The sequence below is a fragment of the Schistocerca serialis genome, chromosome 2 (assembly GCF_023864345.2).
Source record: "Schistocerca serialis cubense isolate TAMUIC-IGC-003099 chromosome 2, iqSchSeri2.2, whole genome shotgun sequence".
Taxonomy (NCBI): Eukaryota; Metazoa; Arthropoda; class Insecta; order Orthoptera; family Acrididae; genus Schistocerca; species Schistocerca serialis.
The window spans coordinates 918,363,734-918,385,783 of NC_064639.1; the positions used below are offsets into that span (position 1 = coordinate 918,363,734).

The 22,050-nt window shown below is 42.5% G+C and overlaps 1 protein-coding gene across 1 annotated transcript in view; it reads right to left on the bottom strand.

Annotated features, from left to right (window-relative positions):
- LOC126456519 (juvenile hormone acid O-methyltransferase-like) overlaps positions 1-22,050 on the bottom strand; it is a 115,846-nt gene that overhangs the window by 25,060 nt on the left and 68,736 nt on the right. Inside the window, exon 4 of the mRNA XM_050092268.1 lies at positions 18,473-18,605. Within this exon, the coding sequence (XP_049948225.1) occupies positions 18,473-18,605 (133 nt within the window). The remainder of the gene's footprint in view (positions 1-18,472; positions 18,606-22,050) is intronic.

Consider the following 22,050-nt stretch of genomic DNA (forward strand, 5'->3'; position numbering starts at 1 on the left):
GTGGATTTTAATACCTACTCCGAATTTTTCTTTTGTTTCCTTCACTGCTTGCTCAATATACAGATTGAATAACATCGGGGAGAGGCCACAACCCTGTCTCACCCCCCTCCCAATCACCGCCTCCCTCACATGTCCCTCGACCCTTATAACTGCCATCTGGTTTCTGTACAAGTTGTAAATAGGTTTCGCTACCTGAATTTTACCCCTGCCACCTTCAGAATTTGAAAGAGAGTATTCCAGTCAACATTGTCAAAAGCTTTCTCCAAGTCTACAAATGCTAGAAACGTAGGTTTGCCTTTCCTTAATCTAGCTTCTAAGATAAGTCGTAGGGTCAATATTGCCTCACGTGTTCCTATATTTCTACGGAATCCAAACTGATCTTCCCTGAGGTCGGCTTCTACTAGTTTTTCCATTCGTCTGTAAAGAATTCGTGTTAGTATTTTGCAGCCGTGACTTATTAAACTGATAGTTCGGTAATTTTCACATCTGTCAACACCTGCTTTCTTTGGGATTGGAATTATTATATTCTTCTTGAAGTCTGAGGTTATTTCGCCTGTCTCATATATCTTGCTCACCAGATGGTAGAGTTTTGTCAGGACTGGCTCTCCCAAGGCTGTCAGTAGTTCTAATGGAATGTTGTCTACTCCCGGGGCCTTGTTTCGACTCAGGTCTCTCAGTGCTCTGTCAAACTCTTCACGCAGTATCATATCTCCCATTTCATCTTCATCTACATCCTCTTCCATTTCCATAATATTGTCCTCAAATACATCGCCCTTGTATAAAACCTCTATATACTCCTTCCACCTTTCTGCTTTCCCTTCTTTGCTTAGAACTGGGTTCCCATCTGAGCTCTTGATATTCATACAAGTGGTTCTCTTTTCTCCAAAGGTCTCTTTAATTTTCCTGTAGGTAGTATCTATCTTACCCCTGGTGAGACAAGCCTCTACATCCTTACATTTGTCCTCTAGCCATCCCTGCTTAGCCATTTTGCACTTCCTGTCGATTTCATTTTTGAGACGTTTGTATTCCTTTTTGCCTGCTTCATTTACTGCATTTTTATATTTTCTCCTTTGATCAATTAAGTTCAATATTTCTTCTGTTACCCAAGGATTTCTACTAGCCCTCGTCTTTTTACATACTTTATCCTCTGCTGCCTTCACTACTTCATCCCTCAAAGCTACCCATTCTTCTTCTACTGTATTTCTTTCCCCCATTCCTGTCAATTGTTCCCTTATGCTCTCCTTGAAACTCGGTACAACCTCTGGTTCTTTCAGTTTATCCAGATCCCATCTCCTTAAATTCCCACCTTTTTGCAGTTCCTTCAGTTTTAATGTACAGTTCATAACCAATATATTGTGGTCAGAGTCCACATCTGCCCCTGGAAACGTCTTACAATTTAAAACCTGGTTCCTAAATCTCTGTCTTACCATTATATAATCTATCTGAAACCTGTCAGTATATCCAGGCTTCTTCCATGTATACAACCATCTTTTATGATTCTTGAACCAAGTGTTAGCTATCATTAAGTTGTGCTCTGTGCAAAATTCTACCAGACGGCTTCCTCTTTCATTTCTTCCCCCCAATCCATATTCACCTACTACGTTTCCTTCTCTTCCTTTTCCTACTACCGAATTCCAGTCACCCATGACTATTAAATTTTCCTCTCCCTTCACTATCTGAATAATTTCTTTTATTTCATCATACATTTCTTCAATTTCTTCGTCATCTGCAGAGCTAGTTGGCACATAAACTTGTACTACTGTGGTAGGCGTGGGCTTCGTGTCTATCTTGGCCACAATAATGCGTTCACTATGCTGTTTGTAGTAGCTTACCCGCACTCCTTTTTTTTATTCATTATTAAACCTACTCCTGCATTCCCCCGTTTTGATTTTGTATTTATAACCCTGTATTCGCCTGACCAAAAGTCTTGTTCCTCCTGGCACCGAACTTCACTAATTCCCACTATATCTAACTTTAACCTATCCATTTCCATTTTAAAATTTTCTAACCTACCTGCCCGATTAAGGGATCTGACATTCCACGCTCCGATCCGTAGAACGCCAGTTTTTTTTTTCTCCTGATAACGACGTCCTCCTGAGTAGTCCCCGCCCGGAGATCCGAATGGGGGACTATTTTACCTCCGGAATATTTTACCCAAGAGGATGCCATCATCATTTAACCATATAGTAAAGCTGCATGCCCTCGGGAAAAATTACGGCTGTAGTTTCCCCTAGCTTTCAGCCGTTCGCAGTACGAGCACAGCAAGGCCGTTTTGGTTAGTGTTACAAGGCCAGATCAGTCAATCATCCAGACTGTTGCCCCTGCAACTACTGAAAAGGCTGCCCCTCTTCAATCATCCAGACTGTTGCCCCTGCAACTACTGAAAAGGCTGCCCCTCTTCAGGAACCACACGTTTGTCTGGCCTCTCAACAGATACCCCTCAGTTGTGGTTGCACCTACGGTACGGCTATCTGTATCGCTGAGGCACGCAAGCCTCCCCACCAACGACAAGGTCCATGGTTCATGGGGGGGGGGGGGGGGGGGAGAGAACTGTGAGAACTGTGGTGGGAACGGCGAATTGGCGACTTCTTATTGGGAGAATTTTATGAGAGAGTGATTCACTTGTAACTGAGACTACATATAGGACGCTGGTGCGACTTATACTTAAGTACGGTTCGAGTGTTTGGGTTCCGCACCAGGTCGGATTGAAGGAAAACATCGAAGCATTTCAGAGACGGGCTGCTAGATTTGTTACCAGTAGGTTTTAACAACACGTAAGTGTTACCGAAATGCTTCGGGAACTCAAATGGGAATTCCCGGAGGGAAATCGACGTCCATTTCGAGAAACAATATTGCGAAAATTTAGAGACCTCCATTTGAAATTGGCACCCGACGATTCTACTGCCGCCAACATGCACTGCGTGTAAGGATCACGAAGATAAGATTCGAGAAACTAGGGCTCATACGGAGGCATATAGATAGTCGTTTTTCACTTTCTCTATTTGAGAGTTGAACAGGAAAGGAAACGACTAGCAGTCGTACAAGGTACCCTCCGCCACGCACCGTACAGTCGCTTGCGCACTATCCACGTAGATGTAGTATCTTACAGTAAGGTATTGTAACTAACGGGGCAAATCACACTGTAATGCAACAAAAGTAAAGTATGTTACCGTCTTCAGGGGATCCCCTTAGAAATGATCTTCTTGCAGCAGGAGGCTCCATTCCCTCACTGTGTACATTCCTTCCTGACATTTGCACTGGCGGTGCGGTGATATGCCAGACGGCGTTATCATCCTCCATCTAGCAGCAAGACGCTGTCTGGAGCAGAATGACCCACGCAAGCAGACAGCCACAAGTCACGTGACTGTTTCGATTACCGCCGCGAATCAGCTAGCTGTTATGCCACGACGCGGAGTCACTTCTTTATCAGGCACCGCCTTTACTGCCACGCTTCTGCGGTGGTTTACACTCGGACAACACGGTGACACTGCAGGCTGCCTGAGCACTGGGAGACGATTGCAACGGTCCAGTGAAGCCACAGTGTCCGATCAGACTGTAATGAACAGCTTACGAGAAAGGACCTTAACCTTATGGCCCACACGTCCTTTTCCAGTAACCCACATGACACACTATCTTGCAGCCCGCCTTCAGTTCTGCCGTTCTCACGTCAACTGGCAACTTGGTCAATGGTGAAATGTGTTATTCACAGACGATTTCAGATATCGTCTGACGTAAGGTGATGTCTGTCTCCGTGTGCGGAGACCTGCAGTGAGCCTTATCTAGCAAATGTTGTCCAGGAAATCGGTACATTTCCAAGGTTCTTTGATGATTTCATTTATTTATTTACACATCTAGTTCCGTAGGACCAAATTGAGGACCAAATCTGCAAGTCATGGAACGTGTCAGTACATGGAATTACAACATGAAAGTAATAACAGATAAAATACAATTTTTATGAACTCGTAAAAAGTCAAGCCATAGGTTTAAGTGAGTCGTGCGTGGCTCATGTTCCCGCTATCGTGTATTTCACACCCCATTTTTAACGAACTTCCACCTAACTATGTTAACTTAAATTACTGGTGTCACTCAGTTACTGCTTTGCCTGACCGTGAGCGGCGCTAGCAGCGCGTTTCAATATATCCCCTCTCGTAGTATCTTTGCTCGGCTGTTGTTATTTCCTGGTCGTTGTCTGAAGTAAGCCAGTTCGGGTCGCGAGTTCGCGCGGCCAGTCAATTGGAACGCGTCTGGAGTGCAGTCCGGACGTGCCAGTCGGGGAGTTGCAATGCGGCACTGGTGCAGTCAGGTTGGAGCAGCTGTGAGGTCTGCGTCGACATGGCTCGCCCGACCATTGCCGCCACGCATCACTTCAGCCGGGCCACGGTCTTGGTGGATCGTCGGTCGGTCATCCTACCGGACGACGCATTTTGGCTGGCCGATCGTTCATGAGTCGGCTGTGCGGTTGTGCATCGACTCTCGATTTGTCTTCGTGCGTGCTTAGTTGCTGCTGGGTATCTTTCAGGTCTTCGTGCAAGTGTTTGTCAGGTTGTGTGTGTAGTTGGCGTTATTTCTACTGACGACTGTTTTAGATGTTGTCGGCATTCGGAGTGGAGTCGGTCGGTTGGTGCGGGCCAAGGAAGTTATCTCCGAGCGGTGCAGTCGGCTGGGTCCGCTCGTTGGTGGTCCCTGCGCAGTGTCGGAGCGTGTGTGGAGCTGTCCGATCGCTACGAGCTTCGTGGCTCACCGACCCAGGACGTCAAAGTTGAGTGGTGTGTTAAGTACCCAAGCCACGTCCGTTCATGTTGTGTCGTTCGTTTCGGTGGTTCGCTGTTGGGGAGCTTTTCCTGTGAGCAACACCGGGTGTTTGTAGTGGTGAAATCGAGCCGCTTTGCGGTGGAATTAGTTATATTGGTTCACTACAATTCAAGTGCACCAGCGGAACTTTCTGCCTTTTGGCCGTTAGTGTTCTAGTTACCTGCCCTGGCCCCTGACGTAAATTCAGGCAGTGTTCCTTTTTGGTGAAGTTACCTATATTACCTTATTTGAAATTCAAGTGTACCAGCAGAATTTTCTGCCTTGTGGCCGTTAGTGTTCCGGTTCTGGCAACTAACATAATTTCAGGCAGCGTTCTTTCCTCACCTGTTGTCGCTGTCCAACATGGTATGTAGTTTTGACAGCTTAATACATATTTCATGGATCATTATGTCCGTAAGAGTCTGGTCTTTGAGTTTTTATGCACCGATTGGTGGCGAGCAAGTCGTTTGGTCGGTCGATCTGTGACTGTCTCTTGGTTGGGTTACCAAAGGATCAAGTGTAGTTGGGCCTACTACAGGTCTCACCTAAGTCAACGTTAATTTTTCGTGGGCAGGCCCACTCCCTCCAGGAGGCGTCTGAGTGCTGTCCTCTGTACTATCCTATTCATGGGTGTTTAATGGTCTGTTGTTAATCTATGACAGCAAATGTTGTAAAATAAAAAAAATTATTGTGTTTTATGTAAATCAATTTATGTAAATCAGTTGTGGGCCTTCAGCCGATTAAAACCTTATTCTTAAATTTATTTATTGTCGTTGCGTTGATTTTTCATTTAGTGTGCATTTGGCCATTGAAAATTTAAAGGTTAAGGTATTTTTGAATTAGTGGAAAATCAACTGTGGGCCTTCAGCCGCTTAAAGCCTTATTCTCAAAATTTCCCCTTAAGTGAAAACATTGCGACCTTCTGCCTTAAAATATCATGGTAATATATTTTGAAACTTAATTGTGGCCTTCAGCCGTTTGTATTGATTCTTGAATATGTTTGTTCTATCTAATTTTGCCTTGTGGCAAATATGCTGATATATGAATTATTTTATTTGCTATTTTAACTGCAATTCTATCTTGTTGATTTTTAAGATTTCTTGTTTGGAGGCCGTCAGTCGTGAAAGAATTTCATTTTGAAACTCGTAGCTATAAAGGTTCGGCTATGTGCCGTTTTCGTTTGAAGGTGTTATTAACTTGCAATAAATTAAAATTTGAGTGAAACTGACGAACACCTTATTTGGCCCTTCCCACAATCCTAATCACCTGTTCTGCCCAGCGGGTTTAGCGGGCGTATCATTAAGTAAATGCAGTCAAAAATACAACAAGAATCATCTTAAATTTGCAAGGAACTCCTCGACAGAATAGAAGGAGTGACCCTTGAGCATATTCTTCGGTTTAGATTTGAAACTGCTAAGATTTCTGAATGCTTGTGGTAGCTTCATGAAAATGGATGCAGCAGTATACTGCACACATTTCTGCACAAGAGTTAAGGAAGTCCGATCCAAATGCATGTTTGATTTCTGCCGAGTATTAACTGAGTGAAAGCTGCTTATTCTCGGGAATAAGCTAATAACGTTAACAAGAAATGACAGTAAGGAGTATATACACACATCAAAAAAAGTTTTGTATCACCCCGGTTCCCAGAACTCCTGACGATAGACGTTGCTGTGGATATTGTATCACAGACACAGCCCCTTTGACTGTTCAGAGATGTCACTAAACCAGCTCAAGGAAGTAAACAACCATGCATGAGCAGCGCCTATTAGACAGAGAGGATCCGACAGCCGATCAGTTCCAGTCATTCCACCAGGAAAGAAGTACACGGCTCATGTTGTCTGTAGCTCAACCATGCCTAGACGGTCAATACTGCTGTTCGATGGCTTCCGCATTGTTACTTTGTGCCACGGAGGGTTGTCAACAAGGGAAGGGTCCAGGCGTCTCGGAGTGAAGAAAGCGATGTTGCTCGGACATGGAGGAGATACAGAGAGACAGAAATTGTCGATGACATGCCTCGTTCAGCCAGCCCAAGGGCTACTACTGCAGTGGATGACCGCTGTCTACGGATTATGGCTCGGATGAACCCTGACAGTGTAAGTAGGCTGTTTAGGTTTTTTTATTGCTAACGCCACCTCTGTATGAAAATCACTGGCTGTGCTGTGTGCAGTGTGTGGCTGCTTTGCATTGTTGTAATGCTCGCCATTGTAGTGTTGGGCAGCTGGGCTGTTAACAGCGCGTAGCGTTGCGCAGTTGGAGGTGAGCCGCCAGCAGTGGTGGATGTGGGGAGAGAGATGGCGGAGTTTTGTAATTTGTCATGAACCGCTATATATATTATGACTATTAAGGTAAATACATTGTTTGTTCTCTATTAATATCTTTCATTTGCTAACTATCCCTATCAGTAGTTAGTGCCTTCCGTAGTATGAATCTTTTATTTAGCTGGTAAATGTGGTGCTCTCTGTATTGCAGTAGTTCGAGTAACCAAGATTTTTGTGAGGTAAGTGATTTGTGAAACGTATAGGTTAATGTTAGTCAGGGCCATTCTTTTGTAGGGATTATTGAAAGTCAGATTGCGTTGCGCTAACAAAATATTGTGTGTCAGTTTAAGCACAGTCCTGTATAAATTGTTCAAAGGGGACGTTTCATATGTCGACCCTTAGCCGAGGATACCTCACGGGAATCTTCTGATTTTTTCTTGTAGTTTGTGTAATTTGTGTAGATTTTGTTTATTATTGGCGCGTAATTGTAGAGAGAATCTCCTTTGTAGTTGCAGTCTTTCATTGTTGTACAGTAAAACAGGTGTGGCATGCATGTAGATTTGCACAAAGTATTTCGCAGCTGCGCTTACAATTAAGTAAAAATGGTTCAAATGGCTCTGAGCGCTATGGGACTCAACTGCTGTGGTCATAAGTCCCCTAGAACTTAGAACTGCTTAAACCTAACTAACCTAAGGACAGCACACAACACCCAGCCATCACGAGGCAGAGAAAATCCCTGACCCCGCCGGGAATCGAACCCGGGAACCCGGGCGTGGGAAGCGAGAACGCTACCGAACGACCACGAGATGCGGGCACAATTAAGTAGACATTATATCCATTGCTATGTTTTTTTTATTTTGCTCTTCAAATTGTGCTTTTCTGTGTTATCGTGTGAAATATTGTGACAATTATGGCGTGTGAAAAACGTAATACTAGGCTCCAAAGTAAACTGAGAAATGACAGTGAAGACGAAAGCAGTGTGTTAGCGCCACCGAGTAATGAATTAACTGATGCTCAAAGTAGTAATTTGGTAATTGTGCATAGGGAAATGGAGCGGGCTGCAAACAATGGTGTAGACAGTGAAACAGGTAGTGAACAGGGAAGCATTATCGATCGATCGGTCGGCAACAGCTTGCCTCAGGAATCCGAAACGACAGGATACAATTTCGCAAATACTGTAGATTCAGGTTTTGGGTCATCACCGTTTTCTCAAATAAGTCAAGACACATTTTCTGCTTGTCAAAATGTGAATGTTGCCGGTGCAAATGCACTGCCGAAAAGCGTAGAGAAACAGATTCCAGACACTAATACATTATTATTGCAATTAATGCAACAAATGGAACAAAATCAGAGACAAATGGGACAAAATCTTAAAAAGTTAGACACAGTGGAACAAAATCTTAAAAGTTAGACACAATGGAACAAAATCTTCAAAAGTTAGACACAATGGAACAACACCAGAGACAAACACAGCAACAGTTAGACACAATGGAACAAAATCTTCAAAAGTTAGACACCACTCTTGAACACACACGTGAAGATTTAACTACTGAGTTACATAACATCGAATCGAAATGTCAAAAAGTCTGTAATGACGTAAAAACACAAATTTGTCAGCATTTCCAACCTATTTTTTCACGTCATGAAAATGTATTACAGAATCACGAAGCAGCCATAAAAGAACTGCAAACTACTGTTCATGAAAATCACGACACCTTGCAAGCTAAATTTGACTCAGTTGCATCTACCGATTCGGTTACACAACTTGCAAAAACTCAAGAAAACTTAAAGGACACAGTAGATTCGATTTCAACACAAATGGACACTCTGAAACTTGGTTCAGAAAAACACACTGAGGAAATGTGTTCACTATCGGAGAAAGTAGCCGAACTTTCGGATCAGGTCACTAACTTATCTACAAAGGTAGATGATGATCTGAATGACACAAGACCTGTAGCCTTCACTGACACAGAAGAGTATGAACAAATTAGAAAATTCAAACAGAATCAAAATCAAATCAATACACAGTACAAAAGCGAAATCCAGGAAGTACAAGATCAGCTGACACAGGTAATACACGAATTACGTATTTCAGAGGACACTCGCGCCCCAATACGGGAAGAGGGACATAGAAATACGGAACAGCCACAAAATAATAACACAGCGCATTTCGGAAATTATGAAAGAAATTGGCAAGGTGCACCGAATTTTGAAATGGAACCGCCGCAACGACGTAACAATGACCGATATGCGACTCGCCGACATGATGACTTTGACTATAAGCTGTTCATTACTACACGCAAATTCAAAACATTTAAGAATTCTGGCAACGACATTCATCCACAAGCATGGCTCCATCAATTCTCTCATTGTTTTCCTCCCAACTGGTCGTTAGAACACAGATTAGAATTTATGTGTGGCTATTTAGAGAATGAACCAGCTGTAAGAATGCGATCGGTCATTCACGATTGTCACAGTGAAGGAGAATTTTATCATGCCTTCCTCTCAGCGTATTGGTCTCAAGCTACACAAGACCGAGTAAAACATAGCATCATAATGATGAAACGTTTCGAACAATCTGAATTTTCCAGTCTGATGAAATATTTTTAAGACATGTTGCATAAGAATCAGTATCTTGCAAACCCATACAGCCCCTCACAACTCATCCGCATTTGCTTAATCAAATTACCTGAACATTTACGGCATATTATTTTAGCAGGACGTTGCAAAGACGACATTGAAGCTTTTCAGGGACTGTTACAAGAACCGGAAATTGACACTGACAATCGCGGAACGCGCAAACAGGAGCACAACAATTACAGGTCACATCCGTCACAATTCTGTGATGATAGAAACAATAACTGGACACGACAAGTCTATTCGTACAACGCAAATCGTGACCAATACAGACACCACCCATATGACAACCACTGGCAGAGTAATAATAGTTACAGAGAAAGATCGCTTTTCCGTAGTAATGAATATGACAGAGATTACCTTAGAAACGGACAATATGGGAACCAAAACAATTACTATCAAGGGAGACAGAATAACTTTAGACGCAACGGTCCAGCACGCAGTTACGATACCGGGAGAAATTCTCCACCATATGACCGACAAACAAGAAACTATGTAAACTACCGACATAACGACAGACCTGAATTTTATCAGAGCTGGCGGGATTCAAACAGAGCAGGGCACTTTCGACAACGTGAATTTGTAGAAGCTAGGTCTCCTAATCCCAATAACGACGCGCGCCAACAAAGGAACAGACAATGACTCGCACCGCAGGCAGCCACCTGCGCCGGCTGGCTCAGAGAAAAATAACACAGACGCTAACCTTGAGAAAAGATTTAGCATTCCTTACCGACGTATAAAATCAGTTGAAAGTCTGCGTACTAGGAAGAGTAAAGGTTTACGCCACATTTCACATGTAAAACCGTTTATTGAAAGATAATCTGCTTTTTAACTTTGTCTTTGCCATATAACTTTTCACTTTACGTTACTAGTATGCTTTGTCAGACTTAGAATCAGTTAATATGCAACAATGTTTGAAGTTAAATATCCTGTCAAGAACCAAGAGAACTTATTTAAACAGAAATTACGAATGCATTGTTATTGTGAACAGATGACACAGTGTTATTGTGTGTGTACATTCTTGCTTGTTAGTTGCACGTTTACGTAACGACTATAAGGCTCACATACCTAGAACATTTACCAGTACTGCTAATGAGATTTTAATGCAACATTTTGGTTTACTTGAAAATACATTATGGATTCAAGGTGCTTTCTGAGAGATACCAGGTGACACAGTGGTTAGTTTATTTGACAGCTACACGACTATATCACGACGCTACTAATGTGTGACACAATTTACCTTGTTGCTTTTGCGGTGTATCTGTTTTATATCTGCACAGTTTTTCTGAATTCTTCTGGAAAGTAAAACATGTTTTAGTAGTAACTTTTGTGGTATAGCAACAATGAGACAGCCTTTTTCGTGGCACAACAATACGTTACTGTACAGTACTTTCTTCATCACGCCAATAAACATAATAACTACGATATCTATTCGCAAAGCATTTCACTTTTGTTTATCATGAGGTAAGTACATTGACTCCTGCAGAACTTAGCTTTCGGAGGACGACAACTACGACACTTCCACAGAGATTATCTTACAACAAGACGCACAGTTTAGCGCTACAGTACACGTATTTGAGTGATTAATTTTATACTTAAAACATTTATTTTTAAAGGTTTTTGAATTACAAAGAAAGTTTTCCGTGATACATTTTATTCAGTTGCAATAATCTGTAACACCTGACGGTATAATTACATTAATCCTCAGGGGGGTACACGCCTACTTTGTGTACCATGTGTTTGGCAAGCACAAGGAGCCCTAGCTAATATGGTATTTGCTTATACTAATTTACACATCGGTACCATATTTCTCTAACACAGAATTACACAGCTATCTGATTATTTGACAGAGAAACAAACATTTTTTTTCTACATCAGTGACAGATGTTTACGTAATTACATCGTTGTATAACTTCACACTTACGAAATTGTATTTTGTCTGTACTTTGTGAACTGTTCATATTTTTTCGGAACCATTGTGATACTATGAGAGCGTTGAATGATATATTTGGTATGGGATCATGATTTTTGAAGTGTGTTTGAGGCAGATGACACTTTTGACATGAGCAGAGAATTTTTTTAGGTTTTGAAATTATTGGAGGAAGCTACGACGATTTTGGGAGTTGACTGAGGTGTTATGATGTTATTATCATGATGACTATGTGTATTATGCTGTTGCGGTATGTTTATGATCAGTAAGCTGATGCTATATGAGTTATTTGATTATGCTACATATCTGTAATGATGAAATATTGAAGAAGTGTCGATGAATAAGGTAAGGAATAATGAATAGTGGTTAGGGACTCTGGTTTGTGAAAAAGGTTGTTGGAAACCAAGAATCGTACTTTAAGAGTTATGAAATGTGTGTAAATGCGTGAATGTATCACAATGCAGGCGAAAATTTTTTGCACACTCTTATATTCATAGGATTTTGTTTCTACACATTTGCAACGCAAATTCTCCACCGGTGAAATTTTTTTATATGAGACTGTCACTGTAATCCAAACTGGTGTCGTAAATATTTCTGTAAGAAAGTTAAGTGACCACCTGAACCTAACGTGTCGTGGGCACCCAGCTGGGCGACAGTCGCCTTGAAAAAAGCCATTAGCGTGTGCCTTCCAGAGGCACAGGTGGAAAAAAAAGGGAGGCCATTATCCTCGCTATTGACGTTCCTTTGTAGAAAGCATCGGAAAAACGACACGGTCAAACTTGATAACATATGATTACACTGTGGAGCTCTTAATTTGTGATTTACTGAAATGCCTAATGAAATGACGAGAAATATTTTTATGTCTATACACCTGATTATGACTACTGTCGCTCTAGTTGAGAGATTTTTCTACTAACTTATGAAGTGCCTAATGACTACTGAATGATGTTCTTATGCTTCACTTTGTACATAGTTGCTTATTTCATTTGATATCTAGTTTCTAGCTGCACTGCAGCATTGGTTAAAATAAAATTTTATAGCTGTACTAATATAAATATTTTCTGTCTACAGATCGAGTAAATAATAATTTTTTCAAAAAAATGAGGGAGCACAAAATGACATTTACCTTCACAGGAACTGCATTCATAATTTTCTTTTCAATTACTTGGTAACTTTTTGGTAGAATAACTTCTTGTGGTGCACCACTTTAATTACATAGACATTAAAATGTGAGTATACATTTCCCTTATCTGCATTGTTGTCTTTAGTGTACCATTTTTTCTGCTTGAGCTATGTCATATTTAGGTATTTCATTTTCTGCTGCTGTTTGCCAGGTATCGTGCTACTGAATTTTAATTTGTGTTACTCTGCTAAGCCAGATATATTTTTCTTGTTTGCTGCGCATTGCCTCATATTAGTTGTAATGTTGAATTGCTTGATAATTTAGATTTACTGTAGCTTGCTTTGCAAATTTCCATTTTTTTCATTGCTGTTTGTGATAATTGTTTTATGCTGTTGCATTGCCTCGTCCCTTAGTTTAGCATCTGAGCTCAGTAGATTTAAGTTAGCTTAAGAGAGGGTAGCCTATAAGAGAATGAGTTGCGATGAATTTGAAGAAATGCACTGAGAGGTGCTTGGATAGGATTTCTTTGGCTGGAGCAAATATCGAAATAAGACGAAAGATCTATGGAATGAAGTTTTGGGTTGGACTGCAGTACCAAATGTTACACTGAAAACAAACCTTGTCCTTTCCTTTTGTATTATTATGCTATGTGTTTGTGTACCCTTGTGTATTTGTGAACTTCCTGTCTTTATGTATTTATCTGATAAGACTTATGTTGTAGAATTTTTCTAGTACTAAGCTACATTCACTATGATGAGGAATACTGTTATCCTCAAATATAGTTTGCATTTATAATATGTTATTTACTTTGTAAAGATGTTTAGACATTATTTATTCTGTTCTGTTTTAATGCTCATGTGTAAAGTTGATGTTTCGAAAGTTATTCGATCTTTTATGTATGTACTTATGTCATAATTCCTGTAACACTGATGTATATGTTATTTCGATACAAATGTTATCTGTACTGTTACGTTCTTTAATGATGTATTTTGTACCTTTGTAATTGTATTTTCATGTTGTAAATTTATAGTTGTATAGACACCAGTTCTTCAAATTAAGTTACATTTCACTGCACACGTTTCTGTTGGTCATAGTATATGGACAATATGTGAGAAGTAGGGACTGTTAGTGTTTGCACGTGTGTTAATAATTCAGCAAGGGACTGGATAACAGCATTGCTGGTTCTAAGGACAATTCCAAACACTTTGTGAGTGCACAAGTGGTGGTTTATGGACTTGCTATATTCTCTGCAAGACTCTTCGATGGTGATTGTGCACCTGCACAGTCGCAACAGATGGCTGCTGGCCATTTCTACAAGGACTGCAGTGGGTCTGCACCTCTGGTGGCCCACCAATACCGTAATCTCTACCAGGACTACAGTGGGTCTGCTCTGTGATGACCTACCTACCAATATTCTTCAAAACGTCGAATGACTCTGCTGTGGGTTTGCTACGTTGTGGCCCATTACCTGTCAGCATGTCAAGAGTCAGCACTGTCTTTCCGATGGAAGGGCACTACTTCTTCAAGACTGCATGGAAATCCACTACTTCTGTGTGCATTCTCTTTTACTGTTCAGACTTTGAAAAAAAAGAAAAACACTGTAAATTTACTGTGATGAATCAGGACTGTCTTTATAGACTGTGAGAAAATTTTAGCTTTTGACCAACATTGTATCAATAAGTGCGTGCATTTGATATCTTTGTTATTGTAATTATGAAAAATTTTATCAAATCATTATTGGCCACTGCCCAAAACAATTTGTAAAATTTTTTGTGGGGAGCATGGGGGCTATGTAAGTAGGCTGTTTAGGTTTTTTTATTGGTAACGCCACCTCTGTATGAAAATCACTGGCTGTGCTGTGTGCAGTCTGTGGCTGCTTTGCATTGTTGTAATAGTCGCCATTGTAGTGTTGGGCAGCTGGGCTGTTAACAGCGCGTAGCGTTGTGCAGTTGGAGGTGAGTCGCCAGCAGTGGTGGATGTGGGGAGAGAGATGGCGGAGTTTTGTAATTTGTCATGAACCGCTATATATATTATGACTATTAAGGTAAATACATTGTTTGTTCTCTATTAATATCTTTCATTTGCTAACTATCCCTATCAGTAGTTAGTGCCTTCTGTAGTTTGAATCTTTTATTTAGGTGGTAAATGTGGTGCTCTCTGTATTGCAGTAGTTCGAGTAACCAAGATTTTTGTGAGGTAAGTGATTTGTGAAATATATAGGTTAATGTTAGTCAGGGCCATTCTTTTGTAGGGATTATTGAAAGTCAGATTGCGTTGCGCTAACAAAATATTGTGTGTCAGTTTAAGCACAGTCAGGTATAAATGTTCCAAGGGGACGTTTCAACAGCAATGCCACTATGTTGAATAATGCTTTTCGTGCAGCCACAGGACGTCGTGTTACGACTCAAACTATGTGTAATAGGCTGCATGATGCGCAACTTCACTCCCGACGTCCATGGAGAGGTCCATCTTTGCAATCTCGACACCATGCAGCGTGGTACACATGGGCCCAACAACATGCCGAATGGACCGCTCAGGATTGGCATCACGTTCTCTTCAACAATGAGTGTCGCATATGCCTTCAACCAGACAATCCTCAGAGATGTGTTTGGAGGCAACCCAGTCAGGCTGAACGCCTTAGACACACTGCCCAGCGATTGCAGCAAGGTGGAGGTTCCCTGCTGTTTTGGGGTGGCATTATGTGGTGCCGACGTACGCCGCTAGTAGTCATGGAAGGCGCCATAACGGCTGTACGATATGTGAATGCCATCATCCGACCGATAGTGCAACAATATCGGCAGCATTTTGGCGAGGCATTCGTCTTCATGAACGACACTTCGCGCTCCCCCTGGGCACATCTTGTGGATGACTTCCTTCAGGATAACGACATCGCTCGACTAGAGTGGCCAGCATGTTCTCCAGACATGAACTCTATCCAAAAAGCATGCCTGGGATAGTTTGAAAAGGGCTGTTTATGAACGGCGTGATCCATCAACCACTCTGAGGGATCGATGCCTAATCGCCGGTGAGGAGTGGGACAATCTGGATCAACAGTGCCTTGTGCCACGACGAATACAGGCCTGTATCAATGCAAGAGGACGCGCTACTAGAGGTACCGGTGTGTACGGCACTCTGAACTACCACCTCTGAAGGTCTCGCTGTATGGTGGTACAACATGCAATGTGTGGTTTTCATGAGCAATAAAAAGGGCGGAAATGATGTTTATTATTGATCTCTATTCAAATTTTCTGTACTGGTTCCGGAACTCTCGGAACCGAGGCGATGCAAAAGTTTTTTTGATGTGTGTATATTGAGAGGCCAATGTCAAAATACCCACACTTGTGAACAGGGATCGACAAGAGGTTTGTGAAATTACAACACTTTTTGCCCAAACCGCCTGTTTCTGAGCCAAAAATATCCTTTTAGATTGGGAAGAGTTACCCCAATAAAATATAATACCATATGACATAAGCGAATGAAAATAAGCAAAGTAGAGTAATTTTCGTGTCGAACGACTATCTATCTGAACACCTAGAAATTTGAACTGTTTCACTAACCACATGCCCGTCCTGTGAAATTAAAATGTCAGATTTTGTTGAATTACTTGTTAGACACTGTAAAAACTGAGTCTTACTATGATTTAGCGTTAGTTTATTTTCTACAAGCCATGAACTTATGGCATGAACTGCTCTATTTGAAACCGAGTCAATGTTGCAGATAACATCCTTTACTACCAAACTAGTGCATCATCAAACAGAAATATTTCAAAGTTACCTGTAGTACTAGAGGGCATAGCATTTATATAAATAAGGAACAGGGGTGACCCCAATACTGATCCCTTGGGCACCCCTTACTTGACTGTACCTCACTCAGACCCCACATCACAGCCATTCTCAACACTGTGAATAATGGCCTTTTGCTGTCTGTTGCTAAAGTAATGGGTGAACCAATCGTGAGCAATTCCCCGTATTCCGCAATGGTCCAACGTCTGGAGCACTATTTTGTGATCAACACAATCAAACGCATTAGTTAAATCAAAAACTATGCCTAGCGTTCGAAACCTTTTGTTTAACCCATCCAGTACATCACAGAGAAAAGAGAATATAGCATTTTCAGTTGTTAAACGACTTCTAAAGCCAAACTGTACATTTGATAGCAAATCATGTGATAATGATCAAGTATCATTACATGCACAGCCTTTTCAATAATTTTATCAAACACTGATGGCATGGAAATAGGCCTACAACTGTCTACATTATCCCTTTCCTCCTTTTTATAAAGCGGCTTTACTACTGAGTACTTTAATCTTTCAGGAAACTGACTATTCCCAAAGGAAAAATTACAAATATGGCTAAATACAGGGCTAACATGTGCAGAAGCCAGTCTGATGGTCGTGGATCACAGAGGGAACACCCAGAACCATATCGGACGGAAAACGGAACGGCAATGTTCCATAAGATTGCAGCGAACGGGTGCTGACCACAGAGGGATCGCCTGCAATCGCCGGTGGAGGGGGAAGGCCACAGACATAAATACTGGATCAGGTCCACTCTAGGAGCAATCTCAGGTCACACATGATGAAGGTTACGAGCTACTTTACCGAAATATTGTGCAGGTACGACGCTGATATCCGGCAGAACACCTGACGACCCAAGATGTCATCAGATCGCTGGGAAACTCTGAAGAGTTACAACGTTTTGGTATTTTATTGACCATGTAAAGAAGTGAAGGTGGCTTTCGTAAAAATTACACTCAGAAAAATTATCGGACTTCGAGAAAAATAAGTGGCTGCAGGTTCTAATGAATGTCATATGGCCGGCCGGGGTGGCCGAGCGGTTCTAGGCGCTACAGTCTGGAACCGCGCGACCACTACGGTCGCAGGTTCGAATCCTGCCTCGGGCATGGCTGTGTGTGATGTACTTAGGTTAGTTAGGTTTAAGTAGTTCTAAGTTCTAGGGGACTGATGACCTCAGATGTTAAGTCCCATAGTGCTCAGAGCCATTTGAACCATTTTTGAATGTCATATGCCAACAGTAATTACCAACAAATGGCTTTTGAAACGATCGAGAACCAAACGAAAAGCTTACGTATTTAATTTCGTCCCTCTTACGGATAAAATCTATTTTCTCTTTTTTTTTTATCCAAAACGAAGGACGGTATTCAAATACGAAGGTCACAATATGGAGTTTATTTTTTATGCTTCAATGAAAATTCAGTCTACACACGTAAATACTACGCACGCTTCGTATTACAGCCCAGCGACAGCGATCAATAAGGACCTAATCGCAAGAGAACAATAGTGTATCAGAGCTAGATAATAAGAGAGGTAAAGAACAAGAGGGTTTTTCTCACACCTGTACGTCGTTTTATAATATTCTAACAGTGTTCCATTGCGTAATTTTTATCCCAGTACTAGTTACAAGGTTCATTCATCGCTACATTACATTGATGTTTTTATCAATAAAATTAAATGTTGCTTCACTTAAGCGTACCAGAAGCTGTCATATAGTAAGGGTGAAAATTCGTTATGTCTGGCAATGGCGCCACACACACTCCACCTACGTCCCACAATACACATTTATCGTTCATTCACAATTAGATGGTCCATAAATTCCCTGTAGTCGACAGATGTAGTTTAGACTGCGCAAGACATCTGTAAATGTTCTGGCAAAATTATCGTTTTCAAGACGTAAAGAAATAAAAAAGAGGGCGCTGTTAGCACCGGTACGTTACCTCCATGTACTGGGTCCAGCGTGGATCTTTCACCATTTCTTCGTATGCAGCGAATAACGGCATGTTAGCTATTATTGTAAACACAGCTTCTCCGCTTGGCGCCAGGAGTTTGTGCATATTCTGCACAACACGCCTGTGAAAATAAGGAAACAACCATTTGCTATGACTGTTGTAATCTCCATTAGGTAACTTCTCTGTATATGAAGAACTGCCATGGTGCTGTTGATTACTGACTTATAAGTACAAAGTAAGTTCAACTAACCTGAACATTCTCAGTGTCAGTATTGGTAAATCAGGAGAAAGATTATATGTTTTACAAGATTTTTCGAGACATAACATGAGGTCAGAAACAAAAAATTTACTGATGCCTAAACTATCCTCCATGGGCACCAGTGTCGGGCTCCACAGCGGCAGCTGAATGTCTCACCTGTTACTAGTGAGGTAGCCATGTAGCCTGATCCCGACATGGGGTTCACACCTCTTTCTGCCTTGGTAGTACTTACTGAATAGTGATTTCATGAGCTAATGTGCTCTCGGATTATTAAAAAGGAGGGTACGATAAGAAACCTTCATTTGTTTTCCTCGCTTGTAATTCGTGAGTTAATGTGGACTCGAATTATGTACTACTGGAGAGCTGAAAGGAAAATGTTCGCAGTGGTTCGTTCCTGTGCAATAGGTGGAACGTATGCCTGGACTTTTTCCTTGGAAGTTTTTTGCTCGGCCACAGCTGCTCGCACAATGTTTTGACCTTGACGTCGACTGTGCTACGCAGACGTCCAGAACCTAGTCTACATGTGTGGAAATGGTCCAAACCATTGTTGAAAGCAGCGAAACACCACTGATGCATTACGTCCAGCATGTGCAACAGTTCATTGATACGTCCATCCAGATTCCCACAATGCGACCTCATTCAAATGGCCGAAGCTGTTCTACCAGAGTACGTACTCTTCAGTGGGACATCGTTGTCCCCTAGAATGAATGTTTCAAATATTTTACCTCTAAACTCAGCACGGTTACTGCCCACAGAGGGTGCCCAGACGAGACTACCGAGCGTTATTGATAAGCGATGACCATGACAAATGAATCATTAATACTACAACGTCTCAGTAAGTACATATTACACCCTGGTGCCCCTGAACAGATTGTTTGAGGGTGTTGCATTTTTTTCCGGCAGTGTAGGTTTTGCGGAGTTAATAGAGTCAAGAACTACAGAGAAGTTACCAGATTCTCCTTCATGCTGTATTACGCCGAAAGCAGCCACAGCCTCGGCTATTCACCCCAGCAGCTCCAAAGCTTGTCTCACGAGTCCCTTGTAAGTCACCGACGCACTAGCGCCTCGTGTTTGCGCTTTTCTGACTGTAGCAATGAAGCCGCTGAGGCCGCTGGTCACGATAAAGAAGTTCTGTTCTTAAGAACTCCGAGAGTGGGGAAATTTTGCGAGTCATGAAATAAAGCGTAAGCTCCGCGTCGCAGGGCTAAGATTTGGCTCTCTGCGTTGGTGCCAGGCACAGCTGTATTTGTGGGAATTCTTTCCTCTCTATATTGTTGTTGCAGCTTCAAAGTAAATGGTTATCGAAAGATATGTTTGTTGTCATTGGACCCTCGATCTAAACCTTTCCCTGAGGAGACGTTTTTCACTTCTTTACCTGTGTTATATAGCATCGCGTGTTCATGCTTTTCGAAGATGTTGCAGGACTCCATCCCACAAGCCAGTGGGGTTATACGAAATTCAAGTGGAGATCCATTAGCACATTATCTGGCCACAAGCTGCCTTACTCACTCGCCCAGCTGCACAGGACAAAGCACTCTATGGTGCAACATCTCAGGTAGAAACCCTTTCTTTCCCAGTAAAGCCGCCCGGGGTGGTCGAGCGGTTCTAGGCACTACAGTCTGGAGCCGTGCGACCGCTATGGTCGCAGGCACGAATCCTATCTCGGGCATGGATGTGTGTGATGTCCTTAGGTTAGTTAGGTTTAAGTAGTTCTAAGTTCTAGGGGCCTGATGACCTCAGAAGTTAAGTCCTATAGTGCTCAGAGCCATTTGAACCATTTTTCCCAGTAAAGACTGCGTAAGAAGATTCCTGACAGTTGGCAGTGCTGTTACCAACTTCCAGCTGTGTAGCACTTATAGCAGCAGGCGAAAAACGTAGTGGTCTATATAGTGCGACAACACTGACGCGATTCCACACAGATATCTACAAAATCGCGTTATGTGATTAGTTGAGACAGACATCCAGTCCACTGCAACTGAAAGGGATAGTTTGATGTTCACTCAACTACAGATGTTACCCTGTCATGATGAATGATACAGCGATCTAGGAGATGTGGAAAACCTTTTCTTTATTTCAGTCCATGCAGGCAAACAAATGGTCACAGATGATCAATTTCGGTAAGCACAAACAATTTTCATAACTGAATTCAAGGATCAAGATAAAAGTAAAACAGAGATATGCCAGTTATTGTATCCGCCTAGTAACGGATTCCTCAGCACACTAGGCAGGCCGCGTGGGCAACTGCCCCGCAAGGAGGACGTGCACAAAAGGCTTTCATCAAAAGAAAGATATTTTCCTTGTGTGGCCTGGGCTGTTTACCACAGAGCTACACGTCGACTCCACAGTGTCTGGGAGTGGCAACTCACCGACAGGCAGCATGTCTGTCGCAGCAGAGAGCGCTGTCGGCCGGGCACTACTTTGCTAAGCCAGGTCACGTGCTCTCGCAGCGCCACGCGGATGTCCATCCAAGCCCGACTCTTTAGGCCACCACCGTTACTTGATAAGTCTGTATATCCACCCCCCCCCAATTCCATAAGCCCCTCCAGATTCTCAAGCACCTTGCACTCCACCTCACCTTCCATATAAGCCTCCCGTCCCCCAAGCGGATCCTCTATGACCTGATCCTTTCCCCCATCTGTTCCTTTTCCACGAACATATCCACGTGCTCTACACCTCCCGCCGACTTGATCGCCCCCATCCCCTGGTTGCTCCTCTCCTCTCCAACCCCCGCCCACTGCCATGCCTTCACCATTGTGTCCCCCCCTAACCTCCACCTCTACACCCTTCCTCTCCTCTCCCAAAGTTGCTGCTATCAACTCCCCCTTCCGGATGATGCCCTCTCGCCCTCCATTTATCCCTCCTATCAACTCTGATCCTCACCTCCCCCTCCCTCCCTCTATTCTTTTCCCAGGCTTCATTTCCCCCTTCTTCCATCCTGTTTTTTCCCCACCTACCCCCTCTTTTACCCCATTCTCTCCCCCGACTCCTTTTGCTTTTCCCTCCTCTGCCTTCCCACTCCTTTCCGCATCTGTCCTGCCCCCTCCCTTTTACGTGTCCTCTCCCTTCAGTGGCCCTCTTTTCCTTTTCCTCTCCACCCCTTTTCCCCCCTCACCGGTCTGGGTCCTTGCCCCCCCCCCATCCCCCATCTGCCATCATGTCTTCTCTATGGTGCAGTTTTAAGTGAGTGTTCCGTCTTGTGTGTCCCCTTTCATTGTTGCGAACAGACACTGTACTATCGCTAGGTGTTTTTTTTTTTTTAACTCTTGTGAACAGAAACTGGACTGTCACCTTGTTTTTTAATTGTGCC